At 45.5% G+C, this 16,448-nt stretch overlaps 1 protein-coding gene and 1 non-coding gene across 2 annotated transcripts; both read right to left on the reverse strand.

Moving 5' to 3' along the window:
• Nucleotides 1–2,499: 2,499 nt before the first annotated feature.
• Nucleotides 2,500–15,552, reverse strand: CLEC17A (C-type lectin domain containing 17A). Its single transcript, XM_025457807.3, has 12 exons — nt 15,443–15,552; nt 15,220–15,300; nt 13,503–13,535; nt 13,360–13,410; nt 13,237–13,278; nt 13,025–13,066; nt 12,115–12,246; nt 11,967–12,029; nt 10,061–10,156; nt 9,700–9,851; nt 8,798–8,907; nt 2,500–5,313 (listed from the first exon to the last, which is right to left on the reverse strand). The coding sequence occupies exons 1-12, from the start codon at nt 15,480–15,482 to the stop codon at nt 5,181–5,183; spliced, it is 975 nt and encodes a 324-aa protein (XP_025313592.3). The 5' UTR covers nt 15,483–15,552; the 3' UTR covers nt 2,500–5,180.
• LOC125753211 (U4 spliceosomal RNA) lies at nt 5,379–5,525 on the reverse strand. Its single transcript, XR_007404433.1, has one exon. It is a non-coding gene; the product is annotated as a U4 spliceosomal RNA (small nuclear RNA).
• Nucleotides 15,553–16,448: the final 896 nt, after the last annotated feature.

The raw sequence follows: 16,448 nt of genomic DNA on the forward strand, positions 1-16,448 counted from the left end.
TAAATAAATAAATAAATAAAATATTAAAATAAATAAATAAATAGGATGGAATAATTAAAAAGAGAATTTTTTTCTGGATGAATTAAAGAGTGCAGTCACTATGAAGAGCCAAATTAGTGGCTTGGAAGACCACGTGGACGAAATCTCTCAAGGAACAGAGCAAAATGCCAAAAGATGAAAATTATGAAGGAAAAAAATTAGTCTGGGGGTCTCAAGAGATCTGATATAATAGTAATAGGGGGTTTGGGAAGAGTAGGGCGGAGGCATTTGGGTCCCTTCTACCCAAAAAAAACCCTCCCTTCCACAATTACCTCTCTCTTTCTCCCTCTCTCCCCACCCCCTTCACAGTCAAAATTCTGGGGAAAAGTTGTTTACACTCTGCTGTCCCTGCTTCCTCCCACTCTTTCACTGTTCAACCACCACAGTCTGATTTCTGCCTCTAACACACCCAGGATTGGCTTAATGTCCCAAATGCTTCCTCAAGGCTAAAAATAGATGCTTGTCAATCTTTTCTAACTTGACCTTTGGGTCACACTTGACTGCATTGGTCCTCTTTTACTCTTTTTTTTTTATATAATCACTTATTTTTATTTTTTCCAGGTTTGTTGAAGTATAATTAATAGATAAAAATTGTACTACGTGATGATTTGATCTACATATACATTATCCCCTTTCTTTCTTGAGGCTTTCTCTTTTCTTGGTTTTCCTGGTGCCATGCTATCTTATAAGGGTGGTCAACTTATCCCAGTTAGCCCAGGATTTTCCAGCTTTAGCATTGAGTGTCCCACGTCCTAGGAACCCCTCTATCCCTGGCAAACCAGAACCATATCACAAGGTCATCTTCTCCCGTCCCAGTGTGTCTCAATTTGTGCTCCCCCAAGGGCAAACTCTGAGAGAAGGATTCAAGTGTAAGCAGTTTATTTTGGAGGTGATCCCAGGAAAGACCAGCAGGAATGTGAAAAGTGATTCAGGGAAAGAAAGGCAGCCAGTACAAGATGTGTTCAAAGTGTGTTATTGAGCGGCTACCACTTAGGCAATGGAAGCTTAATCCCAGTGGGTACCTCTGGGTGACACACCTCAAACTCGTCTAAGGGATAAGGGAGTTGGGGTATGTGTACACCTAGTCCAGGCTTTGGTTGAGAGCTATTCTAGAAAGCATTTCCCCACTGTCACTTCTCACCTGACTTGTACCAGACCAGGAAGACTCTGGGGGCAGCTGCTGGCCATTAGAAGTCACTGAAAATGTGAGGATCAAGAATATTGATGGGCATGACTACATCTGCTACACACAAGATTCCATTCTTGAACTTCAGCAAAAGTTCATAAAACACCCAAATCTAAATGTGTTCAGGTGTGTCTGGCTGGCTCAGTTGGCAAAACATGCAACTCTTGATCTGAGTGCTGTGGATTTGAGCCTCACATTGGGTGTAGAGATCAATTAAAAATAAAAAATATAAATAAACAAATAAATGTATGTAAGGGGATGCGTGGGTGGCTCAGTAGATTAAGCACCCGACTCTTGATTTCAGCTTATGTCATGATCTCAGAGTCTTGGGATTGAGCCCTGCATCAGTCTCCATGCTCAGTGGGATGTCTGCTTTGGGATTCTCTCTCTCCCTCTCCCTCTCCTCTTCCTCCTGCTTATACTCTCGCTTCTCTCAAATAAATGAATCTTTTAAAAAATGTTTTAAGATTTTATTTATTTGAGAGAGAGAGAATGTACAGAGGAAAAAACAGACTCCCTGCTGAGAAGGGACCCTGACATGAGACTCGATCCCAGGACCCTGGGATCATCACCCAAGCCGAAGGCAGACACGTACCTGACTGAGCCACCCAGTGCCCCTAAAATTTTATAAAGAAATAAACATATGTGTTATAAGCATTTTTTTTCTTCCTTAGCTCTACTTGCTTAAGTTGAAAACTTAGGGGTAATTCTTTACTCCCTTCTTTCTCTCATACCCTACATCCAAGCCATCAGCAAATGCCATTAGCTTTATCTTCAAAACAGATTCATTTTCTTCCTACCTGATCCCCTTCCTCTCCCATCTACGTTATCATTATAGCCCCAGGAAGGCCACATAGATCATTATCAACAGACCCAGAACTCCATTCCTAGTCTGCCCAGGATATCTGTTCCACCACACCACACCACACTGTTCCTTTCCCATAATTGCCAGCCAAGATAAGAGCTACAAGGTTGGGGTCCTCAGGGATAATTCAGGTTTGCAGAAGTCCCTTGAAATGTGGCAGGTGCTGCAGAAAGAAATCAACATTTGTAGGCATAGACTGAGTCCAAATACCAGCTCTGCCACTTACCCATCTCATTCATTTGGGGAATATAAATAATAATAAATAATAAATTATAGTGAAAGGGAATAGAAGGGAAGGGAGAAGAAATGGGTAGGAAATATCAGAAAGGGAGACACAACATAAAGGCTCCTAACTCTGGGAAACGAACTAGGGGTGGTGGAAGGGGAGGAGGGCAGGGGGTGGGGGTGAGTGGGTGATGGGCACTGAGGGAGGCACTTGGCGGGATGAGCACTGGGTGTTATTCTGTATGTTGGCAATTTGAACACCAATAAAAAATAAATATATTATTTTTTAAAAATGACAATGGGCAAGCCTCAGTCTCCCTAGCTATAAAATAGGGTTGTAATGACCTCACAGTGTCATTGAGAAGATTCAGTGGGAGCTACTGTTTATCTAGCACACAATATATGCTTGATAAACTGTGGGTTTTGTTATCTTTATCCACCAAGAATATCCAACCTTTGCTCCCCTAAACCCAAGGTGGTAAAGGGGACCTTCATACTTATCTCTCTACCTAAAATTATACAATCATGAGAGATGTGGAAGGGAGATAGGTGATAGGTTTGAGCCAGGTGCCCTGTGGAACACCCCCAGCATGACTCAAAGATGTGAACACAGCCCTATTTCCTCATTTTTCAATACACTGGGGGAAGCTGAAGTTTCCTCTTCTGAGATGAAGGAACTTCCCCTGACCCAAATAAACAATCACTTGGACCAACAGCACCCTAGGTAGAGGGCTTAGAACAGGATGCCCACCCACTCTGCAATCTATGGGGTACATGGGGGACTGTTTTCAGTATTGGTGAGTTGGGGCAGGTGTGGAGGTGGAAGGAGGCAAACAGACACGGAAACAAGAAGTGAAGTGAAAGCTAACCTCCCCCACTGCCCTTCTGCTCAGAGCCTCCTTGCCGTAATCACCTGCTCTCACTCAATGCAAGGATTCTGCTACTCATCAAGGGTAGCTGTTGGTCAATAAATTGATCAGGTTGGAAAATGTCTACCTACCTTTGAATACAATTCAGAGATTTTCCAAAGGGATTGTTGTGTTACATTGTGTTCAACTGCAAAGTAGAACCAGCCCCATAGGGGGGGTTTTCATTGTCATAATCACTGGAGGAGCACCAATTAGTGGGTATTAGAGGCTGAAATGACGTCTCCCCTAAAATTCACATGTTGAAGTCCTAACCCCCAGTACATCACAATGTAATGTATTTTGAGGTAGAGTCTTTAAAGAGGTAATGAATAAAAATGAAGTCATTACAATGGGCCCTAATGCAATACGACCTGCGTCTTCATAAAAAGAAGAGATCAGGGGATACCTGGGTGGCTCAGTGGTTGAGCGTCTGCCTTCAGCTCAGGGTGTGATCCGGGGTCCTGAGATCAAGTCCCACATCTGGCTCCCCATGGGGAGCCTGCTTAGCCCTCTACCTTAGCCCTTAGCCCTCTTAGAGACTACCTTAGTCTCTGCTTCTCTCTGTTATCTCTCATGAATAAATAAATAAAATCTTTTTATAAAATAAAATAAAAAGAAGAGAATAGGACACAGATACACACAAGGGGAAGTCCATGTGAAGACACAGGGAGAAGAGGGTCATCTAGAAGTCAAGGAGAGACCCCTCACCAGAAACCAACTACTTTGACACTTTGATCTCTGACGTCAGCCTCCAGAACCATGAGATAACAAATTTCTCTCACTTAAGCCAGTCTATGGTGCTTTATTATGGCATCCCCAGCAAACTAACACAGTGGGCAAGTTCACGCAGTGAACATAGTTCACACAGTGAACTGACATTTTGAGTACTAACATTGCACGAGCTAATAGCCCAAGAAGGTCCACTCAGAAGTAAAATGAATTACTTCATCAAAGATCTTTACAAACCACAAACAGCCTAAAGGCACATGCAGGTAGATAGCTCCACTGCTGTCCTGAGAATCTGACCACACATTAAGTCTTGCTTTTCAGCTGGTCTGCTTTCTAGAAGTTTCACAAGTCTTGGAAGAGGCCTGATTCTGTCACCTTAGTTGGGCAAACCTCACCTGGGACATTGAGAAAATTGCCTGTCAAGAATAATTTTTCCCCACCTGCTTCCCAGAAGCTGCTCCACATCAGGCAGGCATTAAGGGAGCCCTGTCCCAGCACACCATGGTCCAGTGGAACCAGGGTATTTTCAGCTCCAGCTCAGTCATTGTCAGACCCAGAGCCCTCAGGGCCAGCACTGCTTCCTAAGAGCCACATTCAGGGACTTGGTGAGCTTCCTCAGACCCCAGAACTAGGAGACAACCTCTAAGACCCAGTACCCCTCCAGCTCACTACCTGCTACAGACTGCATTGTGTGCCCTCACTCAATTCATTTGTTAAATCCTAAGCCTCAATGTGATGGTATAAGGAGGTATTGCCTTTGGGGGGGGGGTGATTAGGTCATGAGGATAGAATTCTTGTGCCCTTATAACAAGGACCCCAGAGAGCTCTCACCCTTTCCAGGATGAGAGAACACCACATGAAGATGGCCATCTATGAGTCAGAAAAGTGGGCCCTCACTAAACACTGTGCCTTGATCTTGGACTTCCCAGCTTCTATAACCTCAATAAATAAATCTGTTGTTTATAAACCATCCAGCTTACAGTATTCTGGTATAGCAGCCTGAACAGACTAAGACATCATCTGATTGAACAAGCCTTCAAGTCCTCGTAGAAATGCTCTCACTTGCACCCTGGGGGACTTGCAAAATCCAAGCTCCTGGTTGCATCTTAGGTATAACCATGTCGGTCCATGGAGAGGTAGAATCTTCCGTGGAAAGGCAGGAGGTACTCATTACCCAAGAGCCAAGGGGCACTCGGTACAGACCCACACCCACCCCCAGCTGTGGGGTTCAACAGGAACATTTCCGCTCACAAATCCAATATGTGGTCTTGTCACAAGACAGATCATTCCAGGTGCCCCCTTTGTTCATGCTGGCACAGTCCTCATCATGGAGGTTGTTGGGTTCCTCTGGGTCCCAAAAGCTGGAAGGAGGAAAAGTGGACATGGGGAGGGATGAATAGGTGGAGCACGGGGCAGGGCAGAGGGGAGTATTTCAGAGCATTATATGTGATACTCTGACAGTGGATACATGACATTGTACAACACTTGGAGTGGACCCCAATGTAAATTCTGTTAGCAATAATCGCGCCTCGGATAAACCTCATTGGCTACGATACTGCCACTGCGCAAAGCTCCCAATGTAAATTCTGGATTTGAGTTGATAATAATATATCCATGTGATTCACCAATTATGACAAATGTGCTGCACAGAATGCAAGAGGTTAATATGAGGGGAAACTGTGCAGGAGAGAAGGAATATAGGAAATATTTCTCTGTACCTTCTGTTCAAATTTTCTGTAAAGAATAGTCTATTAATTAAAGAAAGAATATGGCGGGGGAGGGGGGAGAGGAAAGGCCTTCATGGTTCAAGGCTCTCCCATCCTAATCATCTCTTCAGCTTTTCAGAATTACCTAAAGCTGCCATTCTACCCCCTTCATACTCAGTTTGTCTGCATTAAATCAGCCCCACCTCCCCATTCACCAGGACAGTCTCCTGCTCCTGAATCCATTTCCTGCATCTGCTGTCAGTTTCTACCTCCTCTTACAAAGAATCCTTCCTTCGCCCCACCAATTCTCCCAACCTTCCAGGTACTGTAATGTCTTAGATCATATTCCCTTAAAGTGGAGACTGCTTTGGCGATTCAGGTGCATGAGATTTATTAAGGGATACTCTCAGGAGAGAAGGAGCAGAAGAAGCAGGATGGGCCAAGGGTAGGAGTTGAGCAGGGATGTGGGTTCAGCCCAATCTGATCTGACTGGGAGCTGTGGAGTATAAGCAGCACCACAGGGTTGTCTGGACTTGTGACAAAGGGTCCAGGCTTCTCTCAGCTGCTCGTTGGCTATGGGCTGACCCCACTGGCAGTGGAGAAATCTTCTAGATGGGCAGACCTCCATTCAACAGAGGAAAACTCTCTAGAGAAAGCATAACGCGAGCCTTTAGCAGCCCTAGCCCCGCTAGGGGAGGGCCACACCACGCCATCTCTATTCACAGAGCTGTGCCTTCTTCCAGGAATCTTTTTTTTTTTTTTTTTTAGATTTTTATTAATTTATTTCAGAGGGAGAGAAAGAGAAAGAAAGAGAACAAGTGGAAGGGGCAGAGGGAGAGACAATCTCAAGCAGACTTCATGCTGAACACAGAATCCAACAGGGGGCTGGATCTCACCACCCTCATGACCTGAGCTGAAACCAAGAGTCAGACATTTAACCAACTGCGCCACCCAGGCACCCCATTCTTCCCAGAATCACTAATAAAAACTGAGATCCCCTGCCAGAACACTAATATCCCTAATATATAAAGAGCTCTTAGAAATAAATAAAAAGGGGCACTTGAGTGGCTCAGTGGTTGAGCATATGCCTTTGGCTCAAATCATAATCCCAGGATCGTGGGATCTAGTTCCACATCAGGCTCCCCACAGGGAGCTTGCTTCTCCCTCTGCCTATGTTTCTGCCTCTCTCTGTGTCTCTCATGAATAAATAAATAAAATCTTTAAAAAGAAAGAAAGAAGAAAGAAAGAAAGAAGAAAGAAAGAAAGAAAGAAAGAAAGAAAGAAAGAAAGAAAGAAAGAAAGAAAGAAAGAAAGAAAGGGGCAGCCCGGGTGGCTCAGCAGTTTAGCACCGCCTTCAGCCCAGGGTGTGATCCTGGATATACTGGATCAAGTCCCATGTCGGGCTCCCCGCATGGAGCCTGCTTCTCCCTCTGCCTGTGTCTCTGCTTCTCTCTCTCTCTCTCTCTCTCTCTCTGTCTCTAATGAATAAATAAAATCTTTAAAATAAATAAATAAACAAAGAAGAAAAAAATCCCAGTATAAAAATATACCAATGATGTGAATAAACACTTCACGGAAAAGTCACTACCTAAAGCTATTAAACATATGAGAAGATGCTCAATCTCAGTCATTATAAGAGAAATGCAAATTAATACTATATTGTGATTCCATTTTCACCTACAATTTAGCCATCAAAATTACAAAAATTGGATGAATTTTTTGTGAAGAAAACCATAGTCAAGCCAGTGAAAGAATAAATTGGTATAACCACTATGGGGGGCAATTTGTTAGCAACTACTCAAAACCCAAATACATACACTCTGAGAAAGTAACACATAACAGCTAAGAGTATAGACTTTAAAGCTAGGTTGAAAGCACATGAGAAAATGCTCCGCATGACTTGCCATCAAGGAAATACAAATCAAAACCACAGTGGGATACCACCTCACACCAGTGAGAATGGGGAAAATTAACAAGACAGGAAACAACAAATGTTGGAGAGGATGTGGAGAAAAGGGAACCCTCTTACACTGTTGGTGGGAATGTGAACTGGTGCAGCCACTCTGGAAAACTGTGTGGAGGTTCCTCAAAGAGTTAAAAATAGACCTGCCCTACGACCCAGCAATTGCACTGCTGGGGATTTACCCCAAAGATACTGATGTAGTGAAACACCGAGACACCTGCACCCCGATGTTTCTAGCAGCAATGTCCACAATAGCCAAACTGTGGAAGGAGCCTTGGTGTCCATCGAAAGATGAATGGATAAAGAAGATGTGGTCTATGTATACAATGGAATATTCCTCAGCCATTAGAAATGACAAATACCCACCATTCGCTTCAACGTGGATGGAACTGGAGGGTATTATGCTGAGTGAAGTAAGTCAATCGGAGAAGGACAAACATTATATGGTCTCATTCATTTGGAGAATATAAAAAATAGTGAAAGGCTGGGAGGGGCACTTGACGGGATGAGCACTGGGTGATATGCTATATGATATGCTAAATATCACTGTCTGATATGCTATTTTGTATGTATATATAAAATAAAATAAAATAAAATAAAATAAAATAAAATAAAATAAAATAAAATAAAATAAAGGTAGGTTGGTTGGCATTGCCACCTGCTAGCTCTCTGACCCGAGGCAGGTTGGTTAACCTCTATGTGCCTCAGCCTCCTTATCTTTGAAATGGAGATGATAGAAATAAAATAAAATAAAATGGAGATGATAATAATACTTTCCTTATAGGATTTTTTAAAAGATTAAATAAATGGGTTAATATATGTAAAGTACAGAGAGTCAGAGACAGAGACACAGAAATTCTGCTCATCCTTTTGGCAAATCAAAAGCTTCCTTTTCCTCCTGCCCTGTAGCCACCCTTCTTTTCTCCAACTCCTCACCCCACCCCAAACCATTGACCTGTGGACATGTTGTATTTGATCAGTTGTGCTAAAAGGAGATATTACAATGGAGGAACATTTCAAAGGTACAAAGACCAGAAGCCCTGTAGGCAAAACAAAATTAAAAAATGACCTTGGGCCTCCTCTTTCCTGCCTGACCTGGGATTCTAGAGAATCTTCTAGCTTGGACTGTACAAAGACCCACAGGGAGCAGAGGCGCCAAGAGCCCTCAATACTTGCCTCAGAGTGACAGGTGACCCATCCAGCCACTTCCAGTTCCCTTCATGGTCCCTGTCATTCAGCCCCAGCCAGTACACCCGTGGAGAGCCATGAGCCTTGGCCACAAAATTCTGCAAGTACAAACTCCACTCAGCCACCAGTTCGACTACATCAAATATAAATGGTCTAAAAACAGCAATTCAGAGCCAGAACTTGTCAGATTGAATTTAAAAACCAAGACCCAACTATATGCTGTCTACAAAAAAAAAAAAAAAAAAAAAACCACTGAAAATAATGACACGGAGAGACTAATGTAAAAAGATGGGGAAAAATAAACCATGGCAAACATCTGGGCTCAAATCCCAGCTCTGTACTGTGCCTCAGTTTCTTCATCTGTGAAGTAAAAACCATGGACAAATGGTTTTACTATCTAGCTGTGGTAGCATCAAATCATTGCAGTTGCTTACAAAATGCCAATTCTGCTCCACAGGTAGGACTATTTTCCTACCGCCCAAAAGCATAGGAGGACTCGCCTTGTGAGCACAAGTAAGTGGAAGCTTTCAGAGTTGCCTTTCACCATCGAGCGACGGGGACTGTCTGTTACTTCAGCATAACATAACCTCTCCTGACTCACACACTAATTTACAGGGTTATTGTGAGGATTATGTTCATGTAAGATGTAACATGTTTGGAGTGCAGCCTGGAGAATAGAAAGTGCCATGGTTTTATCTCCAGGTTAGAGAAAAAACAGAAACTCGGGATAAGAAACACAATCAGGATTTGAACTCAAGTAGAGCCTGTCTTCTTAACCTTGCTATTAAAAGTCTTAGTGGCTCAAAGGCAATTCCAATTTCTCTCCATGCAGACCAGGGAAGGCTATGTGAATCCCACTGGTTCTCAAGGGCTCGGAAGGGACAGATCACCTGTTCAGCAAAGCTACTGATGATGACCAAGTGAGAGTAATTCTCCTGGCAGAACTTCCGGGCTTCATCCCAGGACTTGGTGCTTGGGGAGAAGTAGTAACACTTGCCCTCAAAGGGAAGCCAACCCTCCGGGCAGGTGACCCTGGTACACTCTGGGGACAGAAGAGGATGCTGTCAGAATGGCCCGCAGAGTCAGAGTCATGTACATAATGTGCCATATACAGTTGTGCAGGCTGTGCACTGCTCAGCTCCAGGGGCAACATTCAGATAGACTGCACTGAGAATTGCCCCCATGGATTTGTGCAGTGTGCCAGCTCTGTCATGCCCCCCATCTCAGGGTCGTTCACCAAGCCCCACTCACCTAATAAGCCCCGAAGTTCTCCTAGGGACTTGTTGGTGTTAGTTCTTACATGGTCAATGTCCTTCTTCAGGCCAGCTAGTCCTGCCATGCCAGTCACTGTCAGCAGAGATGGGCTGGAAGGTTAGAAACCCAAACCTTCATCTACTCACCCATCCACCATGGACTGCAAACACACCAGACAGAAGTAAGATCTGTGCCAATCCCACCCCTCACCCTCTTTCTAGTGGGTGGTAGTAGAACTCAAAATGACACACACAGTGCCTATAGGGTCCTAGAGTGGTTCAGAGGGACTGATGGCCTTGAGGAAGAGTGGAGATGGTGGACTTCCTGGAGGAAGTGGATCTTGTTTTTCTTTAATTTTTATTTATTTGTTCGTGAGAGACAGAGAGAGAGAGAGAGAGGCAGAGGGAGAAGCAGGCTCCATGCAGGGAGCCCGATGTGGGACTGGAGCCCAATGTGGGACTCAATCCCAGGTCTCCAGGATCATGAGCTGGGCAGAAGGCAGATGCTAAACCGCTGAGCCACCCAGGGATTCCCAGGAGGTGGGTTTTGAAGGAAGATGGTGACTCAGTATCTGTGAAAGGGAGAGGGAGACTCCACAGGCAGGGGTCACCTTGAAAGCCAAAGTGCACGGGCAAGTGTGCTGGAGAAGGCTATAGTGGTAGAGGTCAAGGCAAACCTTACAGGAGCTAAAGTTCAAAGTAGGATGAGGTCCGATGTCCAGGGCCTTGAATGCTAAGCCAAGAGTTCCGTGTTGGACTCTGGGCAGTGAGAAGCCATCAGTGGGTTTTAAGCAGAAGAGTGGCTTGATCTGAGATGCGCACAGAAGGCATGCCCATAGGATGGAACAATTTTCAGACTTCAACAATCATGGTGAAGGCCATGCCAGCCCAGAAGACTTCTCTACAACTAATGTGTATATTCCCACTACTCCTACACAAACGTGCCTTCTTCCAGCCTGACACCCTTCTCTCTTACCCACTGCCATTCCCAATCCATCTCCAGGTCCAATCAGTTTTACCACCTAAACCTTTCTGCTCCACCCATTTCTCTCCATCCTCATGGCCACAACTCTCAGCCACCATCACCTCCTACCTGTCAAACTGCACCACCCTCCTCCCTTGTACTTATGATGCTACCTCCTACCACAGGGCCTTTGCATATACCTGAAACCCTCAACGTCTCACGTGGTTTATTTTTTTCTCTTCCTTCACTCAGCGGTAGCATCCATTCTCTAGGGAAGCCCTGTATGACCCTCCCAAAGATAAGGTCAAGATCCCTATGAGATTTTTTTCGTAGAATCATCTACCTTTAGACTATTCATTGAGATTTGAAACTTTATATTCATTTGAGTGATAATTTGGTAAATGATTCTCAATACCTGTGCTGTCCAACAGAAATAAAATCTAAACCACATACACAATTTTAAATGTTCCAATGGCCACATATTCTAAGAGTCAAAAGAAGTGGGCAAAATTAATTTGAATATTATTTATTTATTCCAATCTATCCAAAGTATGATTTCAATGAGTAATCAATACTAAAGGTTATTATTATTAATATTGTTGAGGTATTTTGCATTTTTTTTTGTAGCAAGTCTTTAACATTGGTGTGTACTTTACAATTACTGTACATCTCAGTTCGGAATGACTACACTGCAAGTGCTCAATAGCCAGTGACTCATGGCCACCATATTGGACAGTAGAGGTCTAGACACACACACACATATGCACACACTCCACAGGAACAGGAACTATACCTGATATGTTTACTATCTTACCCATGCCCTGATACCTAGCACAAAGCTTGGCAACGATGGAATTGGAAATGGTCTTGGAGTTGGGTTTGAGGGGTCATGTTGGGTGTTCAATACGCATGGCATGAAGGGTCAGTTGAAAGCACTCACCATTCTCTTGCCACGCCATCTGCTGAAAGGTCAATATCCTCAGCTCTTCCACCACCTCCTGGTCTATAAGGAAGAATCCATCTTGAGCCCAAGTCCTCTCATGCCCCATGATCAATCTCTCCCCATACCCCATCCTCTTTCTACTCACACTTAATCAGGGTCACAGCCAGACCAGTGCAACCCAGGAGCAGCGACACCACCACCAGCAGACACAGGTACGCCACCAGTCTCTCCTCCTGGTAGCACCCAGGACACCTGGACTTCTGACTGAGCTGGGACGCTGGAATTGTTGGGGAATGAGGGCGGGGACAAAGAAACCAGTATTGGTGCTTCAGAGAATGAGAAAGAGACACTTGACCCTCTCTCCAAAAACAGAGGGACAGACATATATGGCCATGACTGTATCACCAGATGGGGTCAGCAAGAGAGTGTCAGGAGAAAAGAACCCTGAAGAGGTCCACAAGAGTACATACTGTGCTTCAGGGCCACCCCTCCCCAAATATAGCCCCCTCCCCATTTCCAAATGAAGCCACACCTCCATTCCCATCTCCACTTACAAATCCAACACCATCACTATAACCTAACACAACTACGCCCTAACCTAGAACACTGGAGAGAACTTACTGTGTGCCAAGCATCCTGTCACATCCTTATTATCTTATTGGATCCTTACCCTTATGACACAGATGTAACTATAATTCCCAGTTTGCAAATAAGTAAACTGAGGACCTCTTCAAGTCCAGTGCTGCTCCTAACATTTATGATACATGATCTAGACTCTCCAGCAGCCCCTGCCCAAGCTGCTCCCCATTCTAGGACCTTTGCATTGGGGACAGAGAATGTTTCCCATACCTCCTGGAAGTAGGAAGTGAGGCCTGAAGGGTATCAGGCAGTTACCCTGGGTCCCTCAGGATCTGGTCTAGATCAGAGAGGAGAAGCTTCCAAAGGAGACATTTCTCTGCTCCAAGGTCTCCTTCTGGGACTCTAGGTCTGAATCTAGCATACTTGCGACCATGAAAGAGAAGACAGAGGTACACCTGGAGGGCATGAGGACTTACTAGCTAGGGATGGCTGGAACGGAGGATGTGCCAGATTGACATCTGGGAGGAAGGGAGAGAAAGTTTATTCAAAAATTGTAGAAAGACTGTCTTCCAAGATCAATATCTCCCCCATCCCATCTGATTTGTTCTCTGGTCAGAACTGGGGAACTAGAGGGAGGACTTCCAGATGTCCCCTCCCAGGCTTCTTAAAGTGTTTTCCCACTGCTCACCCAGTTGAGGAGATGTGCGAGTGACAGGGGTGATGTCCAGGCCTAAGAGGTCAGAAAGACAATGGTTATGCAGACCAGGGCTTCATCCAGGTAAACCTAAAGGCCCCAGCCCTAGATTCTCACCTTTGATCTTTGGGGACTTGTAGGGAAGTGGGGGGTTCTCTGTTTTCTTTCCTGGGGGGGGGGAGGAGGGGGAAGAATTGTTGCTCAGGCCCAGAGCAGGATAAGCCAGCACTGGGTCTCCTGTACCCCCAGCCCCAGCTCACCTGCCCTCGGAGGCCTAGGTGGAGCCATTGAATCTGTGAAAGAGAAGGTCAGAATTAGAACTGGTCTGAGGGTCGGAATAAGATCAGAGGCAGTAATGGAACCAGGACTAAGACTAAAATGGAGGGCTAGGGATAGGGTTGAACATGAGAATTGAATTGGGGTCAGGGATGGGGACAGGATTAAGAAAGAGCGACCAATCATCCTAGATCACCCAGGGCTTGCCCAGTTTTAAAACTGGAAGTGACAGGCACTGAGGGGGGCACTTGATGGGATGAGCACTGGGTGTTATGCTATATGTTGGCAAATTGAACTCCAATAAAAAAAGAAAAGAAAAAAAATAAAACTGGAAGTCTCACATGCCAGGAAATCACTCAGTCCTGGGCAAACTAGGACAGCTGTTAACCCTAAGTTAAAGACACAAGTGAGTCTGGGCTAGAGTTGGAGTCAATGCTATGGTTGGATGAGGATGGGATTGAAGATGGGTTGGGCACAGTGATGGACATGGGAGTAGGATTGTGATTTCGGATGTGGTGGAGATAAAGATTGGGACTGGAGCTGCACTGGGGTATGAGGGGAAAGTCACAGTTAGCTTTTAGTTGTGTTGAAGTAAAATGATGACTTTGGATTTGGAAATAAAGATGGGGGTGGAGACTGGGCTGCAATTGGAGATGGGGAGGAGGCTAACTTTGGGGAAGGGGTGGCACTGATGATCAGTTGGTGGGGTCCCTCTTGGTGGTAGGTTTGAGGATTGTATTGGGACCAAGTGAGAGCTGGGAGACAAACAGCTGAGCCCAGTTCACCTCCTACCTCATTCTGGCCCCACAGTGCCCAGGGACCTCCCAGGTCAGTCTCATTCCTGATTAAGAAGTGATGGATGTGGGGATCCCTGGATGGCTCAGCGGTTTAGCCCCACCTTCAGCCCAGGGCGTGATCCTGGAGACCCAGGATCGAGTCCCACATCAGGCTCCCTGCATGGAGCCTGCTTCTCCCTCTGCCTCTCTCTGTGTCTCTCATGAATAAATAAATAAAATCTTTAAAAAAAAAAAAAAAAAAGAAGTGGTGGATACAGCACCCCACCCCTCATGGAATGGCCACTGTCCAAGGCTACCAACACAACACAGTCAACACTCAGGGGCCCTGACGGGAGTTGGCTCAGGGAAATCTCAAAGCATTAAGTCTTTTTTTAAAACCTTCACTTTTATATCCACTTATCAGACTCTCGTTGAGCCCTGAGCCAGGCATGGAGCACCCAGGTCTAAAAGTCAATCTGGGCCCAGAGTGTGAATGCAAGGACGTTGGGGAGCCACTGGTGCACTCACAGTTTTATGAAACACCAGCTTTCATGTCTCAGGACCTTTGCATCCTCCACTTCTCTACTGGGCTTCTCTTCCTAACAAACTCCAACTTATCCCTTAAATCCCACTCCAATACCCCCTCCTCGACCCCAATACTCCAATACTCCTACCACCTAATTCCCCTCAAGATTTCCTTATTCTCTTGATCGCTCCCTCCTCGGACCTGCTCACCTGAGGCTGTGCCCAGAACTGCCTCTCCCATCAGAGAGATACTCCCACCAACATGGTACCTGGCACAAGCTGGGTACACAGGAGGCTGACTCTGTGTCTCTCATGCCCAGGTAATGTCCCTTGGGGACCCTGCTTTCCCCAGGCCACAGGCCACACATCCCTTCTCCTGGCTTCTGAGAAGTCCTCTTACCTGGCTTGGGAGGAAGGTCCTTATAGGGTGGTGCCATGTTTTCATAATCATCACCATCATCATTGTCCTCCTCTCTGGTCCCTTCCAGAGGAAAGGCAAATGAGAGCCCAGCCCATTCCCTCCTCTGTCCCTCAGGCCCCAGGTTCCAGCCACAGAGTGGGGATACTGTAATCTGGGTCCCGATCATCCCTGGCCCCCAGCTCAAGACTAGCCAGGACCATACCTTGCAGGTCCTGGCACCCAGAGTTGGTGTACATGTACATGGCTGCAGCTAACACAGGAGCCTGAGAAGGGAGAACCAGAGCTTGGCAGCTTCTACCTCCTAAGCCTCCAGCTCAGGTGCCTGAGGCTTCTCTCAGTTCCCTTTTTCGTCAAAAGTCAAGTACATGCAAATCCACTTTGAGGGGAACCACCCAAACCATACACACACACACACACACACACACACACACACACCTTTCTTCCAGTTTGGATTCATACACAGAAGTGACAATGACAGTAACCCCTGCATTCTATCAGGCCCCAGGTGGAAAAGATGGATAAGCTCCTTCCTTCATGGAAATTTCCATCAATACAGGACAGACACTGAACTAGTATAAATATAGAAATAAACAATATGGTTTGGGTTTTTATCATATTTCCAATAGTCACTAAGCATTATTTAAAACACAGTAAGATAGGAGCACCTGGGTGGCTCAGTTTGTTGAGCACCTGAATTCAGTTCAGGTCATGATCCCAGGGTCCTGGAATAGAGTCCCATATCAGGATCCCTGCTGAGTAGGGAGCCTTCTTCTCTCTCTCCCTCTGCTGTTGCCTTGCCTGTGCTCTCTCGCTCTCTCTGACAAATAAAATCTTTGTAAAAAGTAAAAAACAATAAACTAAAACAGAGTAATGGGAGAGGTTGGGGCTAATGTAGAGAGATAAAGAGGGAGGGCCTCCTGGAAGTGACATTTGCAACAAAATGTTAAAGTGATAGGTGCTAAGTGCTCTCTCCTTCCACAATGAAGTGCTGGGACACTGGTTCAGTTATCCCTGGATGAATAATGATAGCAAGCTCTTATTATCTCGAAGTCTCTCTGGCTCTGAGTTCAAGAGTAGCTTAGCTGGGTAGTTCTGCCTCAGGACCTCTCATATGCACTCAAGAGTCTCCCTGGGGCTGCAGTCTCTGACGGCTGGGCTGAGGCTGGAGGATCTGCTTCCAAGATGAAGCGCTCTCTCCGAGGGCTGAT

Source organism: Canis lupus, chromosome 20 (assembly GCF_003254725.2).
Source record: "Canis lupus dingo isolate Sandy chromosome 20, ASM325472v2, whole genome shotgun sequence".
NCBI classification, from domain to species: domain Eukaryota; kingdom Metazoa; phylum Chordata; class Mammalia; order Carnivora; family Canidae; genus Canis; species Canis lupus.